Below are 19,211 nucleotides of genomic sequence, written 5' to 3'. Positions count from 1 at the left end.
TCTGCCTGCATTCAGTCACATACTCGGTCCGCCCCTTAGCTCCTCGCCAAGCTTCCGCAACCTGTCCCCTACACCTCCATAATTCAGTACAAGCAGAGCTGGTAGCAGTGCCTATAGTTAAGTTTGCCCAAAGCATTACATTATAAAATTCTGCTTTCATTTGCTCATGATCTTGACTTACTTTAATCACTTGGACTGAAATTTTCCATGGCAGGTGTCTGCCTCATGCTAATTTTTTTTTGGAAAGTCTCAGCTAAAATAGTTCCACCATTTCTAAGAATGAGAAGAGAAAGATACATTGTTTTGTCCATGTTAAGAAATGCTCACAGCTGCTTTGTTGAGAAGCTCTAGCACCTCCAGGCATTGGCAAAGGGACTTGAAGTCAATGGGAGCTGCGCTTTGAACATATAAAGTGCTATATAATCCCAAATACTCTGAAAAATCAGGTCCTAAGTATCTCAAATTGGGCACCCAAAATTAATAGACACTTCTGACAATTTTGGGCTTTAATCTCTCTGTGTCCCTCACCTCACAAAATAAATTTGTTGATGGCTGGGAGTGACTCAGATATTATAGTGATGAGCACCACAGAAACAACCATGAGGAAATGACCAATTCAGTATTTAGAGCAAGGTTTGGCTGGTGTTTGGTAAATAAGGTGATGAGCCACACATTGAATGATAAGTAGAAACTATGGCAATTTACACCAGCTGAGGATTTACCCCGATCTTCCCTCACTTTGCAAGGCTGACAAATTTCAGACACATGCAAACCAACTACAACTGTCTCTTTCCAACAGTGTTCCTGATTGCTTTAGTACGTGCTGCCTTATATCCTATAGTCCTAGGGAAGGAAGTTGTGTGTAAAACTTCTCAGCTCTTCAGTTCACACATAACAGTGAGTTGGCAGAGGTGTCTAATTCTTAATTGAATAATAACTAGGGGGAAAATATCCAACCGTCTTCAGAAACACAAACTATTTTTTATGCTCATGGAGAGTTGGATTTAGGGGCAGGTGACCCAGGCGACCGCCTGGGTTGTCGGGTTTGGGAGGCATCGGGCTCTGGGTGCTGTTCTTGTTGTTAGTGACAAAAGGGAAAATAGGATGTGGGAAGCCACACCTTCAGGCAAAGGGGCTGCAGGGACATTCCGGTCACCGCTTCCCACTGCTCCCATTGGCTGGGAACAGAGAACTGCAGCCAGTGGGAGCTGCAGGGGGTGGTGCCTGCGGAAAATCAACGTCAGAAAAATGTCTTGCGGCCTGCAATCAGATTACCCCAATGGGCCACATGCGGCCTGATGGTTGCCCACCACTGTCCTAGAATGTTGTCAGCCATGCCCTCCTGGGTATATAAGGGGCAGGGCGTCACCAGTTAGGCAGTGAGATATAAGAATGAAGTGAGAGCACAGCTGCGATAGTGTGAACCTTATTTTATTGTATAATTGTGAAAGTATACTTGTGTATTAAGACTCGAAGAGTATAAGTAGCAACTAATAAAGGACATTTACATATGGCACGGATAAATATAGATTTACAGATCCTAGAGTGCAAATTTATCATCTTAAATGACAGGGATAAACCATGTGTGCAAATCATGCATCGAAGTCATGAAATGGGCTACAAATGCAATAAAAATAAGGTATTCAAAAGTTTAACAAATGCAGGGGGTGGCGCTGAAGATGCTCCTCTCCTGGGGCACCATTTAGTCTAGGGCTGGACCTGTGCTCATGGTAATGTTGAGGTGCTTTGGCAGATGTGTAGGAGGAATCCCAGGACTGACATGGAAGGGAGCAGAGCAGACCAAGACTGAGGGACAGCAGCAGAGCTGTGGGGAGCTCATGGAATTAAAATCGCAAGGAAGTGGTATATCAGAATTTTGGTGTATTGTTCAACCTGTATTAGAGCCTCAAAGGGAATTTCAAGAATTTCTGAAAGTTACAATTTGCGGTATTAGCAACATTTTGTTGGAACCCAGGACTGAAGTAGCAAGTGCTGCTGATGGACATACAAATGGACAGCAAAGGGAGAGAACTCAGGCCCCTACCACTGATGGACAGGAACAAACTGCAGTGGGAGAAATGTAGGTTGACCCAGAACTGGAATAATATGGATGCTCCAGGTTTATCTGATGAATGTGCAACTGAGCAAAAGATGCAGAGGTGAACTTTATACGGGATATCAAGAAACATCTCTTCACAGGGAGGGATTTTTTAGACTGTGGAATGGTCTTCAAAAGGGAAGAGGTGGGAGCTCCATCAGTAGGGACATTTAGACATCTCAGCGTGGTATCTATCACAAGAAAGGGTGTGGGAAATCCTCAGCAACTTATTTTCATCAGTTTTCATCAGAAGGCACATGGGCAGATACCTGCTCTATACAGGCAATCAAGATGAGGCATTGTCAGATACGGAGGTATCAAAAAAAAAAGTAAGATTGAAACAAATTGATAAATCACAGTAACTCAGGGCCAGGTGATATTTTCCCAAGAGTTCGCTACAGATTATAGCTAGGAGTGACTGAGCTAAACCCCAAAATATGAAATGTGTTATGAAAATAGTAGAAGGTAATTTACTAATCTAGCCTGGCAGGCAATCAGTGCTGTGCATATCTTTGGTTTATTTTCCTGACTCATATGGAGTAATAGGACTACTCATAGAGTAAGGTATTTATCCACAAGTAGCCCTACTAAAATCAATGGGTCTTTTCAGAGTAAGATGCTACTCCATGAGAACAAAGTTAGCAGAAGCTGGCCCAGAGAAAGGAACAGAAAATTCAGATCACGGAAGACGTTTGCTTCACATGGCAAAGGCAACTTACTTCAGAAATACCAACAAATATGAAACAGATAATTAATAAACTCGCACCAAACAGATTTGAATCTAGCCTTATAGGAAAGACAAGTGACTCTGAATTATCTCTAAAAATTACAGCCACCATTCCATGTGAATAAAGCATCACACTTTCTTCATTGGGTTCTTATCCCAGTTGGGCAGAGATGCCAACTTCTTAGAGACTTCCCCCTTGATAGGCCAGCCCCAAGCCACAAAGAAAGGGGCCAGATTCTTCTTCACCTGCCGAGAGAACTTCTCTGCCCACAGGTTCATCTTGGAAGGGTTGTCTGTGGGGATGTTAGACATTGTCTGGTATTCAGAGAAGAGTTGGATGAAAGGTTCCCAGCCAAAGGCTTCCTGCAGCTGAAGAGCATGAAAAAAACCAGAATTAAAAGTGCATCATTCTACGCTAAGGTAACACAAGACACTGCATCTGGTCCCATGTTATGAGGATTAGTGACGAAACCTACATTTATTGCTAATCACAACTCATGACTATTACATGATTATCTGTTCATGATACCATTTTGGGGTAAGGTACTGAAATTGTATTTCAGTGATCATGTCACAACCCAATGGCGCTAGATGAGAAATCTGCAGCTGTGTTTCTCTCTAACTCAGCCACAGACAGCCATGAGAAAAGAAAAACTACACTGAACCAGGGCTGCAGAGATGGAAAACACAGGTGAGATAACAGGGGTGGGGTGGGGTGGGGTGGAAAGAGCTGCGTGTCCCTGAAGCTGTTGTGTTTTGAAAAAGTTAAAAAGACCACAAAAATCCGGTTTTAACTGGTACAAAAAGCATCAGGAGCAGAAGTCCCTAAACGGAACACACCCCAAGGAACCCAGGACTTAAAACTCTCCTAAAAGCTAGAGCACCTCAGAGATCACAGCTGACCCCAGATGACCTGGGCCCAGGACAAAAACTCCCGTCCACCCCTCCACTCTTCTTCTTAAGTTACACCAAGGCTTGGCCAGCCTTGGGCCTTTTGTGTGTGAGTATGAAAGTGGATTAGGGCTTGGGGCACTAACACTTTCTTCCTTCCTCTGAATGATGTGGGAAACACCCCCCCCCCCCCGCACTCTCTGCTATTATTTTAGTAATAAAGCTTTAAAACTTAAACACTTGGTGTGTTTCGTCATCTCCTCCCCAAACGATCCTGTGGCCTCAGCCTGATCACCTGACACCTCAGGCAGATTGGTAACAAAAATCTGTCACAATCAGAGTTAGGTGTGACTATAGGGAGGGGCGATTTTACAGTGTATTTCTACTCTGAAAAGAGAATATTTAAAAAAAAGGTATTGGTATGGGACTCCAGGCTTATTTTTTCCCAATAGTTTCACTATCCAATATGCTCAGTCTACAAAGAAAAAGATGTTTTGTCTCTCTACCAGTCCCCACCCCTCCCCCCCCGCACACACACCTGAGCTAGGATCTTTTCATGTATCATTACTAATAAGAGTCTACAGATCCAGTTAGGCCACCATTAACAGCTGTGAAACATCATTGTGTTACCTACTAGAACATATACACCTCTGATGATGCATAATTCACCTTCCTCTCTCTGAGATGTTGCTGATTATGTAGCACTAACAGGAGTAAGAACTTAATTTTTAGGTCCAGATTTTTCAAAGTATTTAGTCCTCTAAAGATGCTAATAGGTGCCTTTTGAAAATCCCACCAGGTTCCTATCTGCATTTTTAGGCACTTAAATACCCTTAAAAATCTATCCCTTAGTCACTAAAGTGAGGAACTCATATTCTGCCTGCACACAGGAAGTGTGTCTTAGAGTTTGAAGGTGTCTTTTTTATATAATTGTTTTTCAGAAACAATTTAACCTGCATTATTAAATGTGCTATCTGATGTGAATGTGCCAACACTGCCCTCTACTAGACACACTGGAATAGGTCGGTAATTCCATGTCAGTATGTTGTGCTGAGGCCTGTAGAATAAATTAGCCATTCAGTGAATAGTGAGTCTTATTTAGCCCGAATGGGAGGGGCCTGAATTTTGAGGGAGAAGTTTCTGAGTTCTCTCCCCCTGCCACCTGCTTCTATGTTTGTGGCACATACAAACCAGCCAGCATCCTTTATAGAATCATTTGCATTCAGACACTTTCTTATGAATCTCTCTGTGTTACCTGCAGGTAGGTCTCCAGTGCAGTCCAGAGATTCCAGTCCTTTAGCTGGGCTCCTTTGCCAAGGTAATCGCTGATTCTTTTATTGCGATGCTGCAGCTGTAGCTCTTCATGGGCTCTGTCCCTGGAGATCCCCAGCACCTTCTCATGCACATAGACAGACCACAGGTTGCAGGTGGCCTCAGTAGTGTGAGGGGGGAATTCCCAGCCTGCCCGCTGCTGGTTGTGTCCCAGCTCATGGATGGGACCCCAAAGGCCATTCTCTTGCATGTGTTCCATGTTCACCAACTCCTTCACTGAATCCAAATTACACATGATTGGGTAGCCAGCGTGCATCCAGCCTGGAAGGGGGAGACGGGGCCAACAGTCAAGGTGAGATCTCAGCTCAAGAAAGTTGTTCTGTATTTTTTAGAAGTTGGCAAGTAATTCCCAAAGAACAATAAATCGGACCAATTAAACCCTTTGTTGCGGTCTGGCCTCAAATTAATTCTTTATCAGTATTAATGGATGAATACTGAAAACAAGTCAGTGTGTGTATTTGATAATCAACATTTGATCCATGTTGGGATTGGTCAGATAAGTCATCTTGTTGTAAATGCTGTACCTGTTTGGGGGTGTATGTGCAGGCCCTTCCACTGAGAATACTCCCACATTTAAAATTTCAGTTTCTGCAAAGCTTCATGCACACCTCTCTGAAATTCACTTTCTGTGACCTTTTGTGACAGTGAAACTCAAATGCTGATGGAAATCAAAGCCAAGAGAGGCACAAACACCACCACGGAGGATGCATTAAAGCAACAGAGCTGATATTCATGAACATTATTGTAGTGGTGTCCCCAGATCTAATGTTTTTATTGTGTTTTAGAATGTTTTAATATCGTGTTCATTATACGGCTCTTTAGAAATAAATGGTCTGAGTGTCAGAGATGCTGATCCCCTTGGATTGCAGGGGGAGGGAAGGAGGGAGAAAAGGGGGAGGGGCAGTATGATTTAGTATTGATATTTAATTTCTTTGTTACAGTCAATTTCAGCATGAAGAAAGGTGCTGGATTGACAACTGTGGTTGGATAACAAAACACTCAGTAAATCCACAAAAGAGAGAGAGGCTGGGCAGTGGCAGAACAAGCTTCTAAATTACACACCACCTCCTCTCAATTGATCGCAATTTCTTGGAGGGACGATCCCTTGTGGTGAGAAGTTAGTTCAGTCTTTATGATCCAATATATCCTTGGCATCTGATTCTCAACACAGGGCACAGATAATTCTAATGATTATGGTTGTTTGTTGATGTGGACATTAATCTACTGGGGACTGGACTGACATCCACCAATTAATTTCAGACAGACCACTGAGTCATCCTCAGATGTCACTGAGTCTTGTAAAATGCTGCATGCTCTGGCCCCGGTCCAGTAAAGCATTTAACAATCAGCAGGAACGTAGCCCCATTGACATAATTGTACAGCTAGACAAGAATGTATAAGTAGTGTGATGAAATTGACCAAGAGACATTTATAGTGGTGAGCTCTACTAATGTAGAATATGGAATAGTCTTCTCCTAAGGAAGCTGCATGGTTGGAGTCATTTAAATCTAGGAATGAACAAAGGACTAGAAAGTATATTGTAGGAGGAGGGGGTTGAATTACATTTGCTAAACTACAAATCTGCTGAAGTTTGGTTCACTATCGCCTAATAAAGCCAGTCACATTGTTTGCTGTCTGTTTGGAATTTTAAATATTTGACAGATTCCAAAAGCAAACAAATGGTATTTGTATGGAGGATTTGCCAAGGCTCAGGATGGGTATTCAAGCTTCAGAATTGACCAAGCAGCTCACTAGTGGATTGAGTAAATGTACTGAACATTGTATAAGTCTTCATCCAGACCAGTTTCTAACTGAACTAAAATCCTTCTATTAATAGCATATATTTTTACCTCTCAGTATTTTGACCAGCTCTAGCTGTGCAGAATAATTTTGCACTGGTAAGGAGGGCTGCTGTACTGTGAGTTGGGTATGACCAATTCCTTTCCCCCCGCTCCTAGAGTAAACTGAGGCAGGAGCTGACAGCTTGAATAAGGGCGTGCTTGGGAGAGAAGCTTCACTGTAAATAGAGATACACTGTTAGAGGGTCCCACTGTATTCGTCATGTCTGGTGTCTTGGTGAAAAGCTCAACAGAGGTTAGTGACTTTCCAAGGTGTCATAGTCAGAGTCAGCGGAAGAACCAGCATTGCAATTAAAAAGTTCCTGGCTCCCAGCCTCCAATTCAATCCTTTACCCCAGGGTGTCGCTCTTTTGCCTTTTATGACAATACACCGTACTCACCGGCTGAGATCTGAACATCCGCTACAATCCTTTCTGGCCGAGGGAACGTGGCTGGTGTAGCTGCCAGCTCAGCTACAGCTGCCATAATGCGCTCCCAGAGAGTCAGCAAAGGCTCTGGATCGTCTGTGGGACGGATGCTGTCAGCAGGCACCGTTAAGATGATGTTCTGGGTAGCTAGTTCTGCCCATGGAGCTGGATAGTGACGGATGCAGGTCAGCCACTGGCTCTTAGATGTCTTTCCTGCATCAATATGGACGAGAGAGATGAAGTGCACAAATCCTGTGATGATTTGGTTCCGTGTCAGTTGGGTATAACTGATTTCACTTGGGGCCCTTGGAAGCCTTAAAGATGAGCAGAAGCTACTTAAATAACCTCATGATTTGATTTTATTTGATTTATTTTCCTTCGTCCTCCTCCCCTCCTTTTTTTGGTTGCATTCTCTCAAAGACTGATCCAAAGTCCATTGTAGTAAATAGAAACCCGCCGACTATATTCATTGGTTTGTGGACTGGGACTCTGTTGCACCTTTTTTCAAATTAGATTATAAGGTGTTTGAGGCAAAAATGATCTGTTATGCTGCATTTGTACAATGCCAAGCATAATGGGGCCTCGATCCTGATTGGGACCTTCAAGAGCTGCTATTGAACAAATAATTATATTAGACTTTTCCCTTTTCTTATTAGTGTTATAGTTAACAGCCAGAATTGATAAAATAAGTGTGTTCCTCTGTTTAACATGAAAACTAGGGGCTGAGGATCAATTCAGTCCACTAATTGCAATGAAATGTCATTTGTTCTCACTAGGGCTGTAGAAATAAGAAACACTACTGATTTTTTTTTAAAGAGAATTTTACCATGAGGTTAAAGCACATTCAAACACAAGGAAAATCACTTTGAATACATGGGAACAATATGTTCAAAATATTATTAATTCAAGAATGATTAGTGATATTAATTTGTGAGCCAAATTCAAACTCTGTGTGTCCTATCCCCATCCACTGACTTCAGTGGACCCCTGTGCACATACAGCAACTCTAAATTCAGCCCTGTGCATCTATAAGAAAACTTAAAACAGCCTGAGATTTTGCTGGATTGATCTAGCTCAGTGGTTCTCAAACTGTGGGCTGGGAGTCGAGACCCCAAAGTGGGTGGCAACCCATTTTAATGGCGTCGCCAAGGCTGATGTTAGACTTGCTGTGGTCCGGGGCCGATGCCTGAGACCCACCAAGGGGTTGAAACCCAAGGGCTTCAGCCCTGGGCAGCAGGGCTCAGGTTGCAGGCCCCCCACACAGGACTTTTGCTTTGGCCGTCCCGCTTGGGGCGGTGTGGTTTGAGCCAACGCAGGCTTTGGTCCCCGCTCCTGAGGTCGTGTAGTCATTTCTGTTGTCGGAAGGGAGTTGCGGTGACTAAAAGCATGAGACTACGATCTCCTCGCCCTGCCAATTTTGGTTTCATCTTCTGCCTTTATCCTCTTCCCTGATAAAACTGATGAAGCCCAAATCACGGATAATTAGAGAGGCACTTCTCTGTGTGTCTCTTCACAACCATCAGCAGCAGCAGCAAAACTGGCTAAGAAGAGATGTGCAGACCATTTACCAGCACACTTACCAAGCCTGAAGAAAGGAGCCTGCACAGCCCCTTTTACAGTGATAGACACTCCCCCCAGCTGGCTTCCCTTTGGCACTATGATGTAAATGAGGCCCCCCCAGAGAGAGGAGACTGACATCTCCTGATCTTTGACATCACATCTGCGTATCACCACAGGGGGGCGTTTCAGCTCCTCTGTTCTGCTGAGGTCATCTGAGTGACAACCAATCTGCACCTGGAAATGAAAAGGTGGCTTGGTTATGGGAACAACTGAGCAATGAACTTTACAGACCATTGTTTAAACACTTATCCAAGTGGAACAACTTCAACAGGAGAGACTGCAGAAGCCCCACACCAGAATATCCCATAGCCACTGGTTAGAGCCCTGCCCTGAGAGGTGCTAGTCCCTGTTGAAATCTTTTTGCCCCATCAGGCAGAGATGGGAATTGAACTTGGCTCTCTCACATCCTGGTTGAGTGCTCTAATCACTGGGCTAACATTTTGGGCCAGGCAGGCAAGATAGGGGGGCAAATGCCGATCTTCCCCTGCTTTGTGGCTCATAATGGGGCTCATGCGGGAGACAGGCATCTGGACACTTGAAAGGAGGTGGCAGTTTGCATGCCCAAAGGCAGAAACTCAGGTGTCCAGGGAAACTGAACCCTGAAAATGTAGGGACCAAATGAATTTTGTCTCATACAGCATGAGGTGGCAGCCAAGGAGGAGTTTTGTGGATTGCAGTGGTGCCTAGGAGCCGGACATACTGGCTGCTTCTGGGGAGCCCCCTGAGGTAAGTGCTGCCCAGAGCCCTTACCCACTCCCACAACCCAACCCCATGCCTCAGCCCTGAGCCCCCTCACACATCCAAATTCCTGCTGCTGCTGGGGGAAGGGGCAGCAGTGCTGAAATAATTTGCATAGTGGGGGTGTTGAGATTCATTGAACAAAACTGTAAACCCTGTAAGTGATGGAAACCACTTCAAGCCAGGGGGTGCAGCACCCCTAGTTCCAGCACCTATGGGGAGGGGTGCAGTGGCCCGAGACTGCCTTAGCAGTGGCTGGTGTGGTTGGCCTGGGGGCTGCCTGAGCTGATCAGGTGGCCCCCAAGCCAGCTGCACCTGCCGCTGCAGAAGTCCCAGAGGTCCAGAAAGTCACAGAATCCGTGACTTCCGTGATCTCCGTGACCGACTCGCAGCCTTAGTTATAATCAAGTGGAATCAATGGAGCAATGATCTGATACTTGAGCTTTACAGACCTCACTGTTCTGTCTTTCTGCTTTAGAGTCTGTAGTTAAAGTGGCCCCACAAAGCATAGGGGTAAAAGCATACGAGCAGTGGCATTTTATTACATCTCCAGTGTGTCATTTGATAAACAGTTATTAATAGTTTGTGCTTCAGCAGCTTCCATCTGAAGGTTGTATCACACGTCACAGGCATCAATGAGTTAAATTTCACAAAAGCCCTGCGAGGGAGGGAGCATTATCTGCATTTTACAGATGAGGAAACTTAGGCACAAACAAATGAAAGCCAGGCTTTTCAGAGGTGTGTAGCACTCACAACTCCAATGAGATCAATGGAAACTCACAAGTTATTTGCCTGAGGTCCCAGGACTCCTAGTCCTGGCCTGTAATCTTTGTGCAATGGGTCTGCATGATTATTGTTATTGAAAGTCTGCCTCCAGCCACAGATGGCTCATTAGGTTGATGCAATTTAAGGTGGATCAGTTTCCGTAGCTGAGGTACACAAGGCAGTGATGTGGCACTGCGCATCACCTCTGACCTTCTTTGACTTCCCTAACTCTATGGATCAGGGATCCATTTTGCAGCTGGGTGAACTGAAGGCAGATTTTCAGTGTGAGATCCAGTGACAGTTCGCCCCACAAGCTCCAGGATTGTAGTCAAGCACCACAATCACTTACCTGTCCTACCTCATTATTGTTATTAACCATGTATTGATATTATAGCTACTTGAGAGCTCCAAGCTTTGGGGCACACTGTGCCAGGAACTATGACCCACATCCTGAAAGGTTTTTAGGCACCCAACTTCTACTGATTTCACTGGGAGTTAGGAGCCTAAACTGCTTTTGGGGATCTGGGCCTAAATAAATATATAAGATGATTTGGGTCCTAAACCAAAGAGCTTAACATTGATGGGCTAATTCATTAGAACTTGGTAAATAAGTCTCTTGATGATGCACAAGAAGAAATAGAATCTAGCTCCCTCTCTGCTGCCTGTGTTTGCTCTGCATGGTAAATGCTCCTACAAAGCAAGACGACAATATCTTTCCACAGAACTGAATACCCTCCGGGAGAAGAGCTGTACAATAAGGTGTCGTTTTTTATGTAGTCACATTTCCTAGTAGAACTACAGTTCAAGTGCAGTAACAGGTATCAGAAAGGATGATTACTTCACCTGCAGGCCAACTCCAGTAGCAGCACTAGGAAATACAAAGGTCACTGTGTTCCCACGCTGAAGGTAAAGTCCTGTGCTCCTCCATGCTGCATCACCTGGCATAAAACACAGAAGACAGGTCTAAACACAGAGCTACTCTTAAACACCTCCTCTGTTTTCCAATATGAAAGGATCAGGAGAATGGCAGGGCCAGTCTGGATGAGGACGGGTCTCCTCTCACTGAATGTCACTGGGGGGTGAAGAGTATTCCATGTCAGATGGAGTAGGGGAGCAGGGGAGGGCTAATACTTCCTGCTGCATTCTCCTAGGAAATTAACTTCTTGTTTATAACATTATCATTTTGCAGACATTGTAACAACTTGATTTGTAAGATATTCTGCTGCTGATGTCAGAGCTGTAAGCAAAAGGGCATGTTACACCCTTCAATCTATTTTTTTTAAAACCTCATTCCTGGGTTCCTGTTCCTTAGCACAAACCAAATGAACTCCCTTGGGCAAAAAACGAAGATCTCCAGTGTAGGGAGGTACGGCAGGAGCGAAGACCTTACTAGTCATCACACACTACCTGCACATTAGATTATATTATACGCACATGCCACTGCAATAACACTCCATGCTTTTCTCTGAATTGAACAGCAGGTGAAGCTCAGTGAGGGATACCAATCAATATATGAAACCTTACACTGTTGCCTCAGAAATGTAAAAACAAGGAGATGTAACAAATATAGATACCCCACAAAGAAGAAAACCAACTTAGAGGGGGATGGATGAAAAGCCTGTTAAATAATGTTTTCAAAGAAACAGAATTACCGTGATTTCCAGTGATTCTCACTCCTGGAGATTAAGAGGCCTATGGGATAGGCCAAAAGAAGAGACAGCATTTTTAACAGAGATATGGGAAGTTGTTGGTGGTTGTTACAGGTGGTTGTTAAAAATGTTACAGGGCAGATTAAGAGAACAGACCATTACCACGGAGGCGTTTTAGTCTGAACAGTAACACTGAACGGGAGGGGTGTGTGTGAGAAACCCAAATTTGATTAGGAAAAAAACTTTGGCCTACATAAAATAAGGGACATCCACATCCCCAAAACAAATGAACAACTTCTCTGGAGGCAGGAGAACTGGGCCTCTCCCCTATATTGGAAATAAGTGTCATACTAGGGAGGGGAAGCCAGAAGATGTACTTTGATACCCATTTAGACAAATTCTTCTTAGCGAATAGCACTATCCAGTGAATTGGTATCAAATGAAATAAAAAGTTGGGTGGACTTTCTAAGGGTTTTAGTCTGCTGCAAGTAGCATCCCAGGACCTTTTAAATCTAGTATATGAAAAAGCATTTCTCCAGCAATGGTATGCAGGCATGGGACGAATGTGGGCAGGCTAATAGGCTCAATAAGGTGACCTTCAAATACCACCTTGGAGAGAAATATAGGACTGTGGGGAAAAAGTAGTTCATCCTGGACAAATTCAAGATAATATAGCTTGACTAAAACATGCATTTATTGAAAAGCAGTAGTTCCAGTGATGATAGACATAATTAGACGTGAGCTTGCAATGTTATGCCTCAGCAAAACGGCAAATGTGAATTTTGGGGCTACATGGGCAGAGGTTTAATTATATTGTAAAATATGAGGTAAGGGTCTCTCTGCTTTTCTGGTGACTGCACCAGAAATACTGGATTCAGTATTGGGCACCTCTGTTCCATTAAGATATCAATAAAATACAGGGAATATAGAGAAACACAACAGGAATGATTAAGGCATTGCTTAATTTGTGCCAGGGCATGCCAAGGCTGAGCCCGGGCACCTCTGGGCTTGCTGCATCAGTTATGAATGTAAAAAAATTGCTTGAGCCCTAGCCCCTAATTGCTTGAACCCCATAACCTTTCATTGCAAACTGAACTCTGGATTAAGGGGCTGGAGGGATTTGCTGATGAAGATTAGGAAGGAAATGGGCAAAGTGAAATCCTGTCCCGGTGGCAAAACTCATTGATTTGAGTTGGGCCAGGATTTTACCCATCCAGTTTAGCAAATGATGCCCAAATGAAGGGAGAAGGGGCTTTCTTTGAAATAGAGCTGATCAAAACCAGGGTAAAATAGGGAAACTTTTGCAGATTTTCATCAAATTGGTCAGAAAATAGAGGAGAAAGACCAGCCAATTGTTGTTCTTGACTTTAGTTGAAAAAAATTGTTGACAAAAAATTCCTGAAAAGTTCTAATTCGAAAGCTGTAAACACTGAGGAGAGCAATTGTTTGGGGTGTTCCAAAGGGGTGTAATTAGCAGTAAAGGGATGAGGCTGATGAAAGTAAATTAAGGCTGAATGTTTAGAAATGTTTCCTGATGGTGAGGTGTATTAGATCATGGATCAGAGAAATTACAGAAGTCCCATCACTCAAATAATTTAAAACTGGACTAGATAAAAATGGAGAATTGACTTTAGGGGAAAGCCTAAGCTGGGTCCTGAAGCAGAAGCTAAATGTAACCCAAAAGGAGCCTTTCCATCTCTAGCAGCTCTGTTCTGCACACAATGTTACAGGTGTGATCTATGTGATCAGGGCTATGGAGAGTTGTACACTGTTATACCCGTGTTCTACAGGGCATTCCATGTTGAAACGGGGGAGAGGAGATTAGTGAGGAAGGACAGATTCTCTCACCTGTGTTTGTGCAGTTGATTTCCACAGTGATGCTAGGGACTGTGGGGAGTTCACAGAGTGCTAGCCTCGCACAGTCGGACATGGTTTGGCATAATGCTGTAGCCACATGAAGCAGCACGACCTCCTTGGAGTGCCTCTTGACTGGGTGTTCCTTGCTCACCAGTGGGATCCCATTGCTCTGCACCATCTCGTACAGGATGTGGTACAATGAGGTGTAGACGTGGCCATTTTTGACTGGGATCTGAAGGAGTTTGGCGCAGTCCTGGCTGAGTTTCTGAAGCCAGCCTGTCACTGGGGGCTGCAGTTCCTCCTTCTTGTCTAGGTGCTGCTGGAACTGAGCGAGTGCCCTGCGGAAGTGGTAATGTCCCTGCTGGTCTTCGGGTCGTAATGCTGGGTACTTGCCTACCTCCATGGTTTCCCCCAGGATGCTGATCCCGAATCCATTGAGGATTTTGTTGCCAGGATATTCAGCCAGAACGTTTTGGCCCTTATTCTGAGAAGCCCACCACCAAGCCTGACCTCCAATCAGCAGGCCCCCTCCTTCTGCCACAAATTCATGGATCTTCTTGGCTTCGTTGTCACTGTAGGACTGGCAGCAGTAGATGCTGAGATTGTCGGTAAGCTCTGAAATCTCACATACCACCTGCCTTTGAGTCAGCAGGTCATGAAGGGCCTTCAGATTGGGATTGATGCCAATTCTCCCTTTCTTTTCAGCACCCAGCCATTGAATGGCATTGAGGATGAAGTCTGTGAGCTTCGGGGTGCTAAGAAGGACCTCATGTGTAGCCACCACCACACGACCCTGGCCATAGTGAGATGCTGCAAGAAAGCATTGATAGGCGTTGTCCAAGCCAAGGGGGAAGGCCAATGTGCCATGGACCAGCAGGTGAGAGGGGACACCATCTGTCACTATGTCTAGCTCTGACACACCTCTTAGGAGAAGGTTTAAGTCTCTGCTGAAATCTAGCCCATGCCTGCAAAACCAAGAGATGTTCCTGTCATGCCACATGCCAGCACTGTCACAGCATCATGAGATGGAAGAGGGAGATTGTGTAGTATCTCTGCTCTGCCATATCCAAATATTCTGAAATCTCTTCTACAAAGATCTCTTCACTTTGAGATCTACTGATGGAAACTTCTAGGCATTATTATTAGTTGCCTTTACCTGAGAGACAGTGCTATTCCTTTAGTTGCAATTGTTCTGAATAATCATTTTAAAGCAGGGGTTCTCAAACTTCATTTCACCGTGGTCCCCTTCTGACAACAAAAATTACGACACGACCTGAAAAGGTGGGACCATAGCCCGAGCCCTGCAGCCCCAGGTGTGTTGGGGGGCAAAGCTGAAATCCAAAGTCCAAGCCCCGCCACCCCAGGCTGAAGCCATTGAGCTCTGGCCCCGGATGGCGGGGCTCAGGCTTTGGCTTCAGCCCCAGGTGGTAGGGCTCGACCTTCAGCCTGGGGACCCCATTAAAACAGGATTGCAACCCACTTTGTCTCCTGACCCACAGTGTGAGAACCATTATTCTAAAGCAAAGTGACCCTCTTATCCTCTTACCTTGCACGGTTCTGTGGCAATTTCATGTCACTTTTTCTTATCCCTTTATCCTACGTGATGTGGCTTGGCAAAACCAGTGCAACAGAGGGTAAGGAGATGAGAATGAGAGATACAGAACAGAGTAAGGGGATTCATGTAGAGAGATGAAATAGCGGATGGCAGAGCAGAGGATAAGGTATGAGGAATATTTGGTATTCATTGGTTCTGAGCTAATTTATATAATCAGAATTTAGAGAATTTCCTTTGCGCAGCAGTAAAGGGCTCACTGTATTTCAGAAAAGTATGTACCAGCATTTTGTCATGTGATCATCCATTCTTTATACGTAAACAGACATTTGTGGAGCACAACTACTTAAAGGTTAATTATTGCTCATGTTTCTATACTAAATCAATATTTCAGATCACAAATAAGCAGCAGGATCCCCGCTTATTGAAATACACACAAAACAAGTTAAAGGATTCACTTATTTGCCTTGTCTCAGGCTTAGAACTTCATTCAGAACATCATAGTCACCAGAAGCAGCACAAACTGCTCTCGCTCCCGTTTTGCTACTTTGGGTGTACTGAGCATGCTCACTCGAACTGAGCATGCCCAGTAACCTTCGTTGTAGCCACTGCCCTCTCTCTGCCCTTACTTCTACTTACGATTTGCTGCCTCCTCTTTGGGGGGGTTTAAAAGGATTAAGGGGGGCAAATCGCAGCGGGGGGCTGTCAGGGTCTGAGCAGGGGGCAGAATTTTACTGGCCTGGGGGGTTCAAGCTACTGTAGCTAGCGGCAGAAGAGGGGCTGAAGGGCAAAAATCGGTGGTGGGGGGTGAGAGCCGGGGTTAAGCGGGGGGGGGGGGGGGGGGGAAGACACTGCCAGACCCCGTGCGGGTACAAAACCCCCGTTTAGGGAGGGGGAGAGGGGGAACAGTGACCCCGTGGGATGAGCCACCCACTGTGCTCGCTAATCTAGGGGTGGGGGGGGGGCAGATGCTGTTTTTGTTGTTCTCACAGGGATGCTGCATGTCAGCCTAGGAGCAGGGAGCGGGTTCCTGGGACTGGGGTCTTAAAGGCACAGGCCTCCAATTCCTAGCCTGTCAAAGCTTAATCACCGCAGCTCCTCTCTATCCTATACAAGTGTTGCAGGGCCAGGGCCGCCCAGACGGGGGGGGGGGCAAGTGGGGCAATTTTCCGCAGGGGCCCCCACGAATATGTCGGAGGCTGCCCCCGCCTCCGTCTTCCCCCGGTGTCTCAGCGTGCCGCGTCCGGGAGCGGCCCTGGCGCACTGCAGCGCGGTGGCTCCAATGCTGTCCGGGGCCGATCCTGGTCGCAGCACGCTGAGGCTCCAGGAGAGGGGGTAAGCGCCATGGTAAGGGGTGGGGCACCCGCCCCCGACCCCATCCTAACCATCACCATCACCCAGCAACAGCCCATTATGTAATTGCAAATGTATACATACCATTAAAGCATTTAATGTTTTTAAATAATGTATTTAGTGTATTTATTACAAATTAATTTTTGAATGTATGTCACTGGTTATTTTTTACATTTCCAAATACATGTTACTATAGTATTGCAACTTTTTTTATGGAAGGGGCCCCCAAAATTGCTTTGCCCCAGGCCCCCTGAATCCTCTGGGCAGCCCTGTACACGGCTACGTTACTGATCCAGCCAGGAGACTGAATGCGGTGAAATATTGTACAGACACTCCCTCCCTCCAACTCTGCCTCTCACATTTTGAATATGTAAAAGTGTCTTCTATCAGTTTCTATGCCTATATGAAATCACTGCAGCTCATTTCTCTTATATAACGTGCTGAGTTGCTAACTCCCTCCCAGAGCCCACATGTCTGCACCCCCTCCTGTACCCCAATCCCATGCCCCAGGTCAGAGCCTGCACCCCTCACTCAAACTACCCATAGCCTGCAACCCTCCTGCACCCCAACTCCATCCCAGAGCCTGCACCCCAAAAAGGGCTGGATTAACTTTTTGTGGGCCTGGTGCTAAACATATTTGTGGTCCCCAAGGCGGGAAATGGGGACATGGGGCATGGGGGACAGAGTCCTCAGAGTGACGGGCTGGCCGGGGGCAATGGGAGATGGGTCATGGCACGGCAGGGACAACCCTGCTCCACCCATCCCAGTACAATGGCACTGTTTACAAACCGGGAGCTGCCAGACGCACACTGGCCAGCCCGGCCCTGTGCTCCCATCATGCTTCTTCCCCTTCGGGGCGGGCCCATGACCCCAAGGTGATACCAGAGTGGCCCCTTTGGTTGATCTGCTTCCTCCTGGCTAATGTGACAAATTGATCTATTGTACGATTGAGGCGCGCTGTTTCATGTATTTGTGTGTGAGTCCTTGAAAAGGGAGGTAAGCTTTGGGGGTACGGAGCATGCCCCTGAGCCCAAGGTGAGACCAGAGTGGCCCCTTTCATCGATCTGCTTCCTCCTGGCTGATGTGACACAGTGATTTATTGGATGATTGAGGCACGCTGTTTCATGTTTTTGTGTGTGAGTACGTGAAAAGGGAGGTAAGCTTTGGGGGTACGGAGCATGCCCCTGAGCCCAAGGTCATACCAGAGTGGCCCCTTTCATTTTTTCCACTGGCTTCCGCCTTCCTTATTTCCAATGACTTGTCTGCTCATGCACCTGTCACTGGTCCATGGGGTTGCGAATCAGGAGGGATGGGGTTTGTGGTCAAAAACACTCACGGTCTGCTTCCTCCTGGCTAATGTGCCAAATTGATCTATTGGACAATTGAGGCGCGCTGTTTCACGTTTTTGTGTGTGAATACGTGAAAAGACCCCCACAAACCCCCATGCCCAGTGCCCTCCCACAGACCACTCCGAACCCCCCCCCCAGATCCTCTCACTGCCCAGTGCCCCCTAGCTGTAGACCCCCCACAGCCCTCCCACAACTGCACAGTGCCCTGCCCCTCCCCGCCCAGAGCCCCCCCCCCGATTCCCTCACTGCCCAGTGCCCCCCACCGCCCCACTGCCACAACTGCACAGTGTCCCACCCAGACCCCGGCACACTTCCCAGTGCCCCAACACACACAGATCTCTCCACCCCTCACTGCACAGCACCCCCCCAGACCCACTAGAGACCTACTCTCCCACACCCTAACCCCCAGCCACAATACCCGGCCCTGATGGGAGGTGACTGTGTCTGCCAGGCTGAGCCGGCAGCGCAGCCAGAGCTTGTCCTGGGGCAGGATAACTCTGGCCCCTTGGGGGTGCAATCAGCCAGGCTGGAGCAGGAGCAGAGCCTACCCGGGCCAGGCTCCCTCAGGACCCACATGCCTGGCAGGACCCAGCTGAGCCTCCCACACTCTCCCCCTCCCCCAGCCATCCTCTGGGACTGGCTGAGACTGGCCCAGCCTCTGCACCAATCCCAGGTGGCTCTTTCCCTGGGGAGGCAGGTGGGGCCCCACAGGTCCCAGGCAGTGGCAGTGGAGACAGCTCAGAGCTGGAGCAGTGCTGGGGAGTGGGGCATATCCCTGGGACATGACTCCTGAGATCCCACCCACACCCATTGGCCCCGTGGCCAGCAGCCCTGCCGAGCCCACATGGTGGCCCCCAGCTGCTGGGTGATGAGCCCCCTACAGCAGCGGCATAGCCAGGTTCTAACATCAGGGATTTCTTGTATTATGTATAGTGAGTGTATTATATAAAAAACAGGTAGTAGGGTTTACAATGTTCTAACAAGAGATTATGCTATTATCATTATCCAGTCAAC

The 19,211-nt window shown here is 46.4% G+C and overlaps 1 protein-coding gene across 2 annotated transcripts in view; it reads right to left on the bottom strand.

Annotated features, from left to right (window-relative positions):
• Positions 1-1,413: 1,413 nt before the first annotated feature.
• LOC135976096 (TRPM8 channel-associated factor 2-like) overlaps positions 1,414-19,211 on the bottom strand; it is a 31,013-nt gene continuing 13,215 nt past the window's right edge. The window contains exons 1-7 of one of the 2 annotated variants that reach the window (XM_065570656.1): positions 15,490-17,836; positions 13,935-14,908; positions 11,281-11,375; positions 8,895-9,108; positions 7,288-7,527; positions 4,972-5,309; positions 1,414-3,194 (exon numbers count right to left, since the gene is read on the bottom strand). In XM_065570656.1, the coding sequence (XP_065426728.1) occupies positions 2,955-3,194; positions 4,972-5,309; positions 7,288-7,527; positions 8,895-9,108; positions 11,281-11,375; positions 13,935-14,908; positions 15,490-15,515 (2,127 nt within the window). In that variant the 5' untranslated portion in view covers positions 15,516-17,836 and the 3' untranslated portion in view covers positions 1,414-2,954. Of the gene's footprint in view, positions 3,195-4,971; positions 5,310-7,287; positions 7,528-8,894; positions 9,109-11,280; positions 11,376-13,934; positions 14,909-15,489; positions 17,837-19,211 lie in introns of those variants that run through there. The other variant, XM_065570649.1, reaches the window with a different exon arrangement.

Source organism: Chrysemys picta, chromosome 1 (genome assembly GCF_011386835.1).
Source record: "Chrysemys picta bellii isolate R12L10 chromosome 1, ASM1138683v2, whole genome shotgun sequence".
Lineage (NCBI taxonomy): Eukaryota > Metazoa > Chordata > Testudines > Emydidae > Chrysemys > Chrysemys picta.
Note: the sequence above shows the minus strand (reverse complement) of the source record. Positions and strands in the feature narration are given on the sequence as shown.